Source organism: Acipenser ruthenus, chromosome 19, assembly GCF_902713425.1.
Source record: "Acipenser ruthenus chromosome 19, fAciRut3.2 maternal haplotype, whole genome shotgun sequence".
Lineage (NCBI taxonomy): Eukaryota > Metazoa > Chordata > Actinopteri > Acipenseriformes > Acipenseridae > Acipenser > Acipenser ruthenus.
Window position 1 is genome coordinate 30,464,806 of NC_081207.1, and position 13,593 is coordinate 30,478,398.

General features: G+C 39.0%; 1 protein-coding gene across 1 annotated transcript; it reads left to right on the top strand.

Moving 5' to 3' along the window:
* The first annotated feature begins 1,650 nt into the window (after nt 1–1,650).
* Nucleotides 1,651–13,271, top strand: LOC117424110 (RING finger and SPRY domain-containing protein 1-like). Its single transcript, XM_034040202.3, has 15 exons — nt 1,651–2,231; nt 2,948–3,478; nt 3,990–4,042; nt 5,900–6,012; nt 6,364–6,490; nt 6,754–6,812; nt 7,098–7,164; nt 7,443–7,574; nt 8,266–8,381; nt 8,662–8,805; nt 9,596–9,707; nt 9,900–10,002; nt 10,361–10,513; nt 10,944–11,048; nt 11,881–13,271. Exons 2-15 carry the CDS (start codon nt 3,129–3,131, stop codon nt 11,975–11,977), a joined length of 1,731 nt encoding a protein of 576 aa, XP_033896093.3. The 5' UTR covers nt 1,651–2,231; nt 2,948–3,128; the 3' UTR covers nt 11,978–13,271.
* Nucleotides 13,272–13,593: the final 322 nt, after the last annotated feature.

A 13,593-nucleotide genomic window follows, 5' to 3' on the forward strand; every position in this document is an offset into this window, starting at 1 on the left:
GGTCTGTCAAGGGCAGTGTATGCGTTTACACTTTGAGAGGGGGTCTGTCAAGGGCAGTCTGTGTGTTCACACTTGGAGAGGGGGTCTGTCTAGGACACTCTGTGCGTTCACACTTGGAGAGGGGGTCTGTCTAGGACAGACTGTGCGTTCACACTTGGAGAGGGGGTCTGTAATGCTTCAGTGGCAATGCAGCAGTTGTTCTGCCAGAGCAATGCAACGACTCAGTACTAAGAGTGGCAATGGTTGCACGAGGGCATCTGCAATTAAATGAGGCAAACGTTTTATTGTTCTAAATCAGCTGTGTTTCTATTGCTGCTGGTTAATGCTATGCTCTGCTCATGGTTCTGCAGGGGTTTCTTCAGTGTATAGCGCTGGTTTTATTCATGGTGTCCTAATAGTCTTTTATCAAACTCTTCTTTAAGGGTCATGCTGCTGATCACCCCAGGTCACATGCAGCTGCAAGACCTGGGTGCCGCTAATGGGAAGGGAACCAGGATGTTGATTTACATGTTAATACTGCAACCTGTGAGGAACTTCCGTCCTTCATCATCAGGAATTACAGGGACCCCTCGCAGCAAGTTGAACAAAAAAATAATTACATTTGCATTAGAAAAGCATAAACCAGGGGGCTTCATTTCAACTGAACTCTCTTAACTAGACCCTAAATTGAAATCATAATTTGCTTAATTAGACCTTTTAAATTGTTCTCTGCTCCTAGAAAGTTGCAGAGTTCAAGTTACTTATAAAATGTTATAGCTAACTTGAAGCTGAAAACAAGTACTAATGTCAAATTAAGCAAATGATTAGTTCAAATAAAGGTTTAGTTAAGTAATTGAGAGCTCAGTTGGAATGAAAACCAGAAGACACATGGAGTCCCCAGGAGCAGCACAAAGGAATATCCACTAAAAACTGTCTTAAGGGCATCAGATGATTCTTAAAGGTTAGGGTTAGGGTTAGGGTCAGGGTGGGTTGATGTCAGAGAGGTGCCGAGCTTGGCAAATGCCCTAGCATCATCTGATGCCGAGGACAGTTTCTAGTGGATATTCCTTTCCGCTGCTCCCCAGGACCAGGATTGGGAAGCCCTCTTCTAGATCAAGTGTGAATAATGGTTACCCTCCCCTGCAGCACAGATCTAGCAGCACATGAAGCTCATCATGAAATTGAACAGGCAAATAGCAAAGGATGATACACTGTGTGTGTATATATATATATGTATCAGAATACACTTTTCTGATAATCTAATGATTGTGCACCAAGTGGTTTATTTTATCTAAGCAGCTTTGGAGATATGGAGTGTTTTTGAACTGTAGGATCGACGTTATCGCTGGTCCCTCATTGTCCTGCGCTGTGCAAGCTGTGATTTCTAAGCGGGAGGGTGGTTCAGCGGCAGCAGAGAAATAATCAGCCAGACCAAAGAAAATGAAGCTTGAAAGGCGCTTAAAAGCACAGTTTATCGCTCTTTTATAAACCCCGAAAAAAATGAACACGAACAGCCGCGCTATTTGCCCTAATATAGCCCAACTGGGCTCGGTTATTGGACAACTAAGATTACCCCTAATTAGCATACTAGCTCCCCCAATCCCCAACTAACTATATACTCCCACCCAATCCCAGCTGCAGACAGACGGCACTCACACCCCAAACATATACCACACTAATACACTACACAAATAATCTAGTGTGTGTTTATCCCTGAAATCTTCTATTGACAGCAGTGTCAGATATTACAGTACTGACCTTTCCTAATTGACACCATCATTCATAACAGTAGACCGTGTTTAATATGCACATTGCATTCCCCTTCACCTGATATAGCCGATCCAGTTAAGGACTGAAGGGGGGTTTGTTTTTCCAAAATGTGTTCGAAGATCCCTGTTGGTGTTGCTAGGAGGAGGCTCAGCGGGGAGCGAGGGCGAGATGATGAGCAGTTCCGAAAGTGACGTCATCGCTGTTCAGTTCTCCACCACCATCTCTTCCGAAACCGAGTTGCGAGAGCCTTGCTTTAGCTTTTCGGAAATAGGACGTATGTAGTATACAGACATACCACAAAGCAAGGTTAAAAACAACGAGACGACTGGCACATTGCTTAAACGTTGCCGCTGTCGTGTCAGGATACGACTGACACATTCTGGGAGTCTACGTCGAGGAGACTCGCTGTGGAGGCCTGTTTTTAAAATCCATCCCTGGGCCGGAGTGCGCAGCGATTGCTGGGGATCTGAGCTCTTCGCCGGGTAAGTGTGGGTGTAAACGTCGGTCCGTTAGCTGCTCATATTGTGTCTTTTTTTCAAGATTAGTGGGTCGTTTTTATTTTATGATAATAATAATAATATATCTATATTTTACACGACTGTTGTAAGCTTTGTTGCTCTCAGCTGTCCCAGTTTACTAAGCCGTGTGTATTGTTTTGTTTCAGTGTAGAAACTACATTGTTACCGATCCAGATGTATACATTTTAAAATAAAAACGAGACGGTAAGACTTTGAAACTCTGTTTTAGTTACCGTAGTTTCTGCATATCAGCCGATACAGACAGTAGTGGTACTGCTATTCGCTTTACGACGGGGGATTGAAAAGCTGAAAACGAAAGATATTCCTGCGCATAGGATTGATATACAGCAGGCTGTAAACGAAACTGCAAACAGCAGACATAAAATAAAAAATTGCGAGGAAGTGCAAACATGATTTATAGTTAACTTACGTGATTAACAGTAGGAAAGTAGTTTTGTTATTATTAGACTGAATCGCCTTAATCACCTTGTTTTCCCAGATTCTATTATACTGATTACATTTTACACTACTACAAAGCTTATTATTTACAAGCCTAATTTTGCAATAAACTATTTGCACCTTTTGACCAGTATGATGGAACCCTTGAGACATCTACAAAGGTGTCCGTGTCTGTATTCAACTGCAAACCAAAACTAAAAACTGTCTCTCTTGTATATTAGGTGAAAGAATTTGAGAAGCTAGCTGCTGATGAAGAGTTTGGCTGATGATGCTTGATTCTGCATCTCTGGTTGCACGGTACCCTCCCCTCCTCCTGCTGCTGCTGCTGCTGCTTAAGGATTATGCCACGATGATCGTCGTACAGTTCCGGATTGCCAAGAGATGGTTTCTTAAACCTTCTAAATGATCATAGCCACTTGGATTGTGTTCTATGCAAGTAGGAGCCTTGCGCGAGGTTTGCTGTTGACTCTAGAGCTGCACTTTCTAAGGTTTTGGGAAACCTCTGCTGCCGGGACCATGGGAAACAACTGCATTTGCCGAGAGGACAGTGAAGCCGAGGACGGCACAGCTCCCCCCAACCAGCTCCGGCAAGTGGAGAACACTGCCACAGAGCCAGAGGTGCGAAGCCGGCCGCGGGACCCTGTTAGACCACCCAGGCGTGGCCGAGGACCACATGAACCCAGGAGAAAGAAACAAAATGTGGACGGGCTGGTGCTGGATACACTGGCTGTCATCAGGACACTAGTTGATAAGTAAGTAATACAGAGTACAGCCTGGTGTAGATAGACAATCTGTCTGAAAATGCTGACCGGCTGCCTCCAGAATGGATTCAGGCACACACAATCATTTTAAACCTGTTGTGGATGATCACTTGTTGTTACCAAGTGGTCTGAATACTGCTGCTGCACTTAAACTTGCAAACCGACTCACACCGACTTCAATAAAGAATGGCTGCAGGACTTAGATCTTCTGCTGTTTGGGTGGGGGGTAGGAAACTCCAGTCCTGGGGTGCAGGAGCTGTATTTACTGATAGATGTTCAAGAGTGATGAATGGTTCTGCCCCAATTAGGGAGTCAAGGAATACCAGTGGTGTCCAAATGTTTATCTGCATTAATAATCATCACTGTGTTTGTTTTCTGCTTTCAGACCTCGTTAACAAACAATGATGATGGTCATGTACTGCTTTAGCCAGTTCTGAGTTGTTAGTAAGAATATGAAAATTTGTTTCTGTTAAACTTACACAGTTTTCTTTCTTTGTTTTAGTGACCAGGAGCCACCATATTCCATGATCACTTTACATGAAATGGCCGAAACAGGTAACTAACAGTAGTTTATTCTTGAATGTTAATGTTTTTTACCCAAAAAATAACACGTGTTTTCTGGTTCTTCACAGACCCCAATGAGCAATAACCTTACACTACTCAATGTTAACTTAATGCAGGTAGTTCAAGAATAGAGCTAATCGGTGTCTGAAACCAGCTGATTGTCTGTCATTTTAGTTCAACAGCATACGGTCCAAATACGTGATGTTAATGCTTTCATGTACATATCCGTATACCCAGACTGAGAGTGCAGACTGAGCCCAGCAGGACTGAGAGAACTGCCTATGTTAGTAACACAGCCAATTCTCTGTCATTGTGTGGAAAGTAAAGGGAGTGTCTGGGCATATTTCAGAGATGCTCTCAAATGAGGTAATCTGTGATGTGCTTGAATTAGCTGCAAGATGAAGTTTTAACTGTGCTAATGCTGCACTGACAGGCTGTGTACCGAGAAGTGTGTGCAAGCCTAGTTGTTGTTTACTTCAGTGTGGTTAAGCTGATATTCAGTTTTTTTCATTTACTCAACTGGGTAATTGTGGTGTTCATGCCTTTGTTACTATATATAGTATGATGTGTTCAGCATCAGTATTATAAATTGAATGGGTCACTTCACTTGAATTCAAAAGAAGTCACATTTAAGTTCACATGTAAGTGCATTAGAAATTCTGCCACTGGTCTTTTGTTTAAGTATTTGCTGGAGGTTTGCTTTATTTTTTTTTGAGGGGGGGGGGTATTTCTGACAGAGGAAAGATATGGAAGAGGCTTATCGCAGTCTGGGGAGAGAGTGTGTTGCTAACATTAAAGAAAACCCGTGGAGTGGGTTTACGATCTCATTTTCAGCTGTAGAGTTTTCCTTTTGAAATATATCCCAATTTAAAGTATGAAATATAAGCAGAGAACTGGAACATCTCAAACAGAAAAAAGAGCTACCAGTTGTAATATTGCTAATGCTAATAAGAAGTAAGAAAATTGATTTTAAAACCTTGGTTTGCACTCTTCTAAGTTTTGTCTTTAAAAAACACCATGTCTTTAAAGTACTGGTTAGGGCTTGAAGCAGAGCAGATACAGGACTGGTTGGCTGCCTGAATTCCTGACTGTTAGGAAAAGTACTATAGCAGAGTATCTAAAGTTGAACCCCATAATACTTACAATGGATTGAAAAAATGACTTAAAATACTTAAATATATAGCATCTTTCATAGAACCAGAGGAGCCCTGTCTCCAGCTTCAGTAGTGAGTCATTGAGTCCCTACAATAGGTTTGAACTGTCACCACATGCAACATTAAGACAAACAGCTAGAATTGATCATTGTGAATTTCTTATCATTGTGGCAGCAGAAGATCTTGATTGGTTCAGTCTGAGGCCCGTGAGGCAGTTGTCATCTTCAATCTGCAGACTCACTGGTTCTAGAGGAGAGATGTGTGGGTTTGTTACTTGCAGACTAGTGTACAGGGAGTCTCAGACCACCGCAACCATGAACCACCTAAAAACAAGTGGTTCTACCATTAAATAAATGCTCAAAAAGTGTTTTTATCTACTGCAGCGTGTTAAGACAGTTCAGGATTTCAGCAACACATAACCACACCCTCAGTTCTCTCTTTTGCACAGCACTAACCTCAAGGGAGATAAATATCAGTTTGCAGCCCCTTGTTCCAGACGTCTGGGTGTGTTTTTAATGCAGCTGAGCCCTGAGAAGATGTTTGCTGAATTTGTGATGGATCTTAATGCTGACCCCGTATCCGTTTACATACCAGTTCCTGAAGGGCCGCTGCTGAAACATTTTTTCCCAAGTTTTGAACTGGGTCCAGCTGGAGTGTTCCCACTCTCACATTCCCTCCGCTTTCTTGTTCACAGACGAGGGCTGGCTGGAAGTTGTCCAGTCTTTGATCAGGGTGATTCCATTAGAAGATCCACTGGGACCAGCTGTTATAACTCTACTGCTTGACGAATGCCCACTGCCAACCAAAGTAAGTTGTGCCAGTAAACAGGACTTTTAAGCAAAGCAAGCAGAGGTAGTCAATTCCAACACAAGCATTCTGTGTTGGGGTCTTGTTTCAGCATTCACAGCTTGATTTATAACAGCATTAAAATTATGTAGTTAACCATTTAAGTAACAAATGCAGATTCAACAGATGATTGATTGTATATGGTATGTGTATGTTTTCACAAAAAGCATGACACATTTTGGTTAGATGAACATGGCAAAGTTAATGCTGTAACTGAGCTTTGGTACTTTTCAGTGTGTTGTTTGGGATTGGGTAACTGTGTCAAGCCTGACTGCTTTTATTTTATAGTTTGTAACATGTTTGTTTTTTTAGGATGCATTACAGAAGCTTTCTGAAATGCTTAATCTGAGTGGAGCTGTGGCGTGTCAGGACGCTTCAAGTCCTGCCAAACATCGCAACACTACGGCAGTTCTGGGATGCTTGGCGGAAAAACTAGCCGGTATGGGCCTGAAAGCAAAGTGTGCCTGGATGGCTCATTAGAAAACTGATACTAAAAATGCAGACGCTCGCCGTAAAGTATCACACTTCTGAATTATATAAAGCTGCTGTACAATTAATGAAAAATTATTTAAACGTATACATTAAAATAAAAAATATGACCCCACTGTAGGTGCTAAGACCATATATAAAACACTGTTTTAAAATCTGCCTGCTGTGCATACCCATTTTTTGACTAATTCAAACTCTGTAATTTTGTTATAGGTCCTGCTAGCATAGGTCTTCTAAGCCCCGGGACTTTGGAGTATTTATTGGAAAGCTTGGTGAGTACTGAAACATGTTTTAGATAGCTGTTGAAACTTAAAATTATCTCCAGTTTACCACAGTGTAGGATACATATGATATATTAGATTTCAGTAGGGTTTTAATCATGAAATACAAAAAACCTTACATGTGTGCATTTCAGGAGAGTTTCAGGAGAGTTTCTATTTAAGCTCCTGATTACGAGTGAATATTGTAACTTTTCTGCGATGCTGCCCCCCATATTTGTTGTTTTTATAGTTGGAAGGATTGTGAATGAGATTAACATGCTTGTTTCCCCCTTCCAGAGTTCAGAGTCACACCCGACAGTGATGCTTTTTGCCCTCATTGCACTTGAAAAATTTGCACAAACAAGTAAGTCCAATTATTCCTTTGATCCTTTTGGCCCGTAAATAATTAAGAAACTGCATGGGGAATTATTACTGAGTTTAAAGAAAATTATGGAACCTTCAGAAACCAAAAAAAATGCTTTTGAATCCTCCACTTCATAACTTTATTTTAGAATTGTTTTCTCTTTCCTCTTAACCACAGTTTTCTTTGTGCCTCCTAGATTCCGGAGTCTTTTTTTACTGTGTTAATACAGCTTAATATGAAAAACAGCTACCATTTTAATGCTGCTTTTGTAATTGTAGGTGAAAATAAGTTGACTGTGTCTGAGTCGTCTATCAGCAACCGGCTAATGATATTGGAGACCTGGGCAAACCACACTGACTCCCTGAAACGACAGGTTGGATTCTGTGCACAGTGGAGCTTAGACAATCTCTGTAAGATTTCAAAAGCTGACTGTCCATTCAAGAGTTACAATCCTTCATAACCCCTGGGGCTAGTTTTGAGTATACAGGGATGGAAATAAGATTCCCATTACATAGCAGTTTGATCACTGGTTTCACTGTGAGTTTAAGATGACACTTGTTACCTATATAGTGTGGCTAATCAAGCTCTTAATATCAGGAATGGGTGAAACTGCTATGCAATAGGAGTCTTCTTTCCATCCCCGGTATATTTTTTTACCAAATTCTTATACCCTTTACATTTAATGTAGCGCTTAAATGTTATACAGCTGTTGTTTCTAATTGAGGGTTCACTTTTATGCAGAAATAATTAAAATCTTTGTTAAAATCATTGTTTTACCTTATAAATTAGTATTGCCAATATTTTATGAATACAAATATATAACCAAAACTATAAATGCTGTACCAAAACTGTATCTGTGTGTGGGTAGGTAGGTAGAGCATTTGGTGCGATACATTGTAATGATTAATACAAAGCCTTTTTCTGTTCATGAAATGTAGTTCTTGTGTATTCCAGGTCTTCTTGTCCTCAGCTAATATTGCTTGCTCTTCAGTGTCGTAAGAATTGAGAAATCACTCGTCACTGAGAGTTGCAGCTTCTGGTGGTTCTTGCGCATTTTCTACAGCTGCGTTATGTTCTGTTTTTTTGTTTTTGTTTTGTCAGTTCTGAAAGAGGGACGTCAGTTCACGTATGAGAAAGTGAACCTTAACAACATTAACGCTATGTTGAATAGCAACGATGTCAGCGAGTACCTCAAAATCTCACCGAGTGGGATGGAGGTAGGGTCTTTTATTTATTAAACGTGGGTAGTGGGGGTATTTTCAGTGCTGATTGGTGCAATTTCTCTAAAGGGGGAAAAAAAACACAATCATTAAAATAAAAATATATATATATATATATATATATGTAGCTTTTTTTCTTTTTCTTGCATAATCGTAATGTGTAGTATTTAATAGTGACACATGAAAAATGTGTTGCTTGTAATGGAATGCAGTATTTGGTACTTGCTTGTTAGTGATGTTTTGCACTGTGTTTGTTCTGTTCCCTTTATTACTCCAGGCCCGCTGTGATGCCTCTTCATTTGAAAGTGTGCGGTGTACGTTCTGTGTGGATTCTGGTGTCTGGTACTATGAAGTTACCGTTGTTACTTCAGGTGTAATGCAGATTGGTTGGGCGACCAAAGACAGTAAATTTCTTAATCATGTAAGTATCTATAATACTTACTAGTCGCACTGTACACGTCATTGCGACTAATTGCCTAAAACAGTATGCATAGACCTGAAGTGGTGGTGGTGGTGTTGTTGGGGCTTTTTTTAATATGGATTTTATTTTCCACTGTTAGAACAAACAACCAAAAAAAAATCTAGTACCTGGGCATTCTCATATTAATTCCCCCTTCTCCTGCCAAACCTTTGCAGAGGTTATGCAGATCTCCTCCCCTTCATTCTGCTTCCCACGGTCAGGCAGGAACTAGGGTTGGAGAGCATAGCTGTGGTCTCTGCCATCTAAGCAAAAGTTTAAAAGTGGGATACCACTGGTTATCCGTGAAATACCATGAAAAGTACTTTAGAAGCCCTCTCTAGTTAGTGCAGTGAATGCATAAGCATTGGCAATCCTGTCCAAGCTCTGTACTCTGTAAACCTTGAAGGGACCATCATCTGGGTCGGTGGGGCTGAGGGAGCCATCCAGTCTGCATGCACATATAGTCATGAAACAACATATTGAACTGATTTTGGCATTCAGTAACTGCTCTTATTGCTCAACACAAAAGGGAAATTTTGCAATTGAAGCATGAAGCAGTAGGCTTTACGGTAAGTTATGTGATTCTTTTTCTTAGATGGAAAAAGTAGTTATTGTGACTTGCATCACTTTTACTTTACAGTGATGCTGCTTAATACCTGATTTTGAAATTTTGATTATTTATTTAATGCTTGCCACCACATGCTGGCCAAATACTGTATTGAACAGTAACGTGAACATATTTTGTACACAGGAGGGTTATGGTATTGGTGATGATGAGTACTCCTGCGCATATGATGGCTGCCGGCAGCTGATTTGGTACAATGCCAGAAGTAAACCACATTCGCACCCATGCTGGAAAGAAGGTAAGAATGTTACCGTGAGCTTTTAAGGTAACATATATATATATATATATATATATATATATATATATATATATATATATATATATATATATATATAAAATATAATATGTAATATATGGCCCTATTAAATTGAGAAAGAATTGCAGTTTTCCCAGGTTTAGACATTAATATTGACCTCTTTACTCCTCTTAGGTGATACGATAGGATTTCTATTAGACTTAAGTAAGAAGCAGATGGTTTTTTATTTAAATGGAAACCAGCTTCCCCCAGAGAAACAAGTCTTCTCATCTGCCACGTAAGTACTCTACATTAATAAACTACATTAATATGACCACTTTTTCTACGCACTTCAGATCACTTACTTTTGATTGCTTTGATAGAACACAAGGAGATTTGTTTGTAAAGCCCAGTCAACTTCCCCAAAAGGAAATTCATTTTGGCACACTAATCTATGCAAAAATGAATGTTCAGATGTCTTCTCTGTATTAATGTGTTTATTTGATTATATCAATAGTTTTCTCGGAAACCATATTAGTGTTTGGTAGTCCAGTTGTGCCTCAGTTTCCAAAGGTATTGCAGTTTTTACAACCAATTCAACAGATAAAAAAAAAAAAAAGCATCCTTATTATTTGCTTTGTTTTTTCTCCTGACAGATCTGGCTTTTTTGCTGCAGCAAGTTTTATGTCTTACCAGCAGTGTGAGTTCAACTTCGGGGCAAAACCCTTCAGATATCAACCACCTGTTAAATTTAGCACCTTCAACGACTATGCCTCTCTTGCATCTGACGAAAAGATTATACTGCCAAGGTAAAAACATCTGCATCTGTAACTTCAGAACACTTGACAGAACTTCTCTGTAACATTGATGAAAGCATTAGCCAAAACATTTGTCAACTTGCATTATTTGCTTGTAGTTTTATTTCAGAATCATTGTTCACATATCCCAGTTTCAAGTCTTTGTCTTCATAGTCTGTATGGGGAATGTGCACCACTGCAGAAACTGTATATAATATTTGTTTCTACTACTTTATACATGTGAATTTTTAATGCCCCTAGCACAGTGTAGATGCCAGCTTGGTTGAGTCGAGTATTTAATTACAAACTGAGGCTTTTACTGACCTGACATTTTATGTTTTAAGTTTCAAATGTATATTCCAAGTGAAAGATAGGATTGCATTTTAATGAAATCTAAAGTTGAATGGTGTTTTTTTTTTTTTTTTTTTTCTTCCCGTTTAAGACACAGACGATTGGCTCTGCTGAAACAAGTGAGCATTAGAGACAACTGCTGTACACTGTGCTGTGACAAGATGGCAGACACAGAACTCAAGCCATGCGGTCATAGGTATGCTACAGATTCCCATCATTGTTTATTTATGTGCTGATTTATAATTTAGTTCCAGGTTAAGTGTGGCTAAGCAGTTCTAGTTTTGTAAATGGTCTTGGGTACAGTAAAGCACTAGGTGTAACTCATCTCTTAAGACTATCTTAAGTCAGTAAGTCGCCTTGGATAAAGGCGTCTGCTAAATAAACAAATAATAATAATATCTGATGTTTCTTCACCATGAATGTTAGGACAGCAAAGGCAGTGGGTTGAATTCCTGCCTCAGTTACAGTATTCTTTTCAGTTGTTTTAAAAAATGGTCAAATTATAATTTTAAAAGCGGTATCTCCCCCCCCCCCCTCCCCCAAAAGTAATTATCCATATGGAAAGGTCATCAGGTTTGTTTTCAAGTAGCAGGAAATCCTGAAGGGATTGTTGTCTTCATTTTTTAGTTTAATGAGAAACCAACACTGATGTTCCTTGCATTTCACCCCTTGTATACACAGATTAAAAAAAAAAAAAAAGTACTGAGTTTAATTGGTTCAGATATTTCGGCAGTATTCTGCTTTCTAATTATGGGTGTCCTGCAAGTCAGGCATTATAGGAAATATCATGAATTACACTGATTAGGGTGTTATCTGTTAAATTGGTTGGCCACACCTCATTGACTATCTGCACCACATATCAAAATGAATTGAATTCGTTCCTCTTTGCTCAAAAGCATCTCGCACCCAGAATGAAGTAGAGAAACAGACAATTTTCACAGTTATGCTTATGACTTATTGAACACCCTGTAAATCTGTATGGATTAATTCCAGATTTTAATGTTTTATTTATTAATTTTTCCCTGCAGTGGTATGTGTATGGAGTGTGCCTTACTCCTGGAGACCTGCCCATTGTGTCGACAAGACATAAAGACCAGAGTCGCGCTGATCTCCCATGTTTCCTGACACTAGGGCAGCCACAGGCCTCCTCTTTGTCACTGGCCAATGACAGTGAAAAAACGGGAACTTAAATTGTAAACAGACAAATCTTTTAGTGTCTTGTGCTGTGTAATGGCACCTAAAGATAAACTGTGAGTTAACCTGAACAACGGCCAAGATCATGTTAACTTACAAAAATAAGAAAATGCCCCTCCGTTGGGTCTGTCACTATACATTGATGATTTATCAAGACAACTTTCTTGGTTAAAAATATTTTCTTGGTGGTAATTAAAGTTGAACTCCCTTATACATGACTTGTTTTAAATAAAAATATATGGATTTTTTGTTCTAGTTGAAATGTGAACCTTGTGTGTCAGTGCTTTTGTAATTTATATCGATGAATTCACAGAATTGAATTACACAACAGCAGTGAAAGACAAAGGATGCTGGATCCATCTGTCCTTTGTTTAGTTTTTTATACCTTGATCGTAATAAAATGTCAACAGGAGCAAAAAGACAAGCGTTTTTATCTGAAAGTAAGTCTTTTATAAGGGAGTTCAACTTCAAACAGAACTAGCAAAAACAGGTTTCTTATTTTGGCTGGACGAACTGTTAAACTTTACACTGGAAGTAGGACAGAGAAGGCATTAAACGATCAGACTACATTCCTTGGCTCTTCTTAGAGGGCATAAAAGCAACATGGTCAATGCTTTAATGCAAGCAGTTTATAACTTGAATAGTATTATACAGCTGATTCTTTAAGTTCGGGTGAGTGATTCATTAATTAACAGTAAAAAAAAAAAACAAACAAAAAAAAACAACTGCCGAAGCAGAATCGTCTTGACAATGCCAGGTTACATTAAGGTCTAGAATACACAGATACGTTATAAGAATTCCAAAGATCAGAAAGCATCTTTTTATTTTTTCTAAATGAAGAAAAAAAAGGTGGTGTTTGGTATTCTTTTTTTGGTTTGTGATGTTTGTATTAAAATGATGCTGTCCATATTTAGAACCACATTCTGTGAATAGCAAGACATTGAGTTATTTATTTAATGAAATAAACAGTAAGTTTGTTATCAAATGTAAAATGTGTTCCTACACCAAATGGAACCCTGAAAACTGGATTATAATTAAACTATGATTATTCTTTTTAAAGATACTTCTTTCCTTTTTCCATTAATTTTGTTAAATATTATTTACAGGACTTATGCACAAGGTAAACATAAGTCCTGATGTCATTGTCAGAAAGATATTGGAAAAGTAAGTACTGATGTATAGATATTGTTTTCAAAAAAATAAAATTAAAAGATATTTGAATATATCTGCAGTTCTTGTCTGTCTCTTTTTGTGTGTTGCATTTACAAATGAGAGGAGGCCATTCAGCCCATCTTGCTCGTTTGGTTGTTAGTAGCTTATTGATCCCAGAATCTCATCAAGCAGCTTCTTGAAGGATCCCAGGGTGTCAGCTTCAACAACATTACTGGGGAGTTGGTTCCAGACCCTCACAATTCTCTGTGTAAAAAAGTGGCTCATATTTTCTGTTCTGAATGCCCCTTTATCTAATCTCCATTTGTGACCCCTGGTCCTTGTTTCTTTTTTCAGGTCAAAAAAGTCCCCTGGGTCGACATTGTCTATACCTTTTA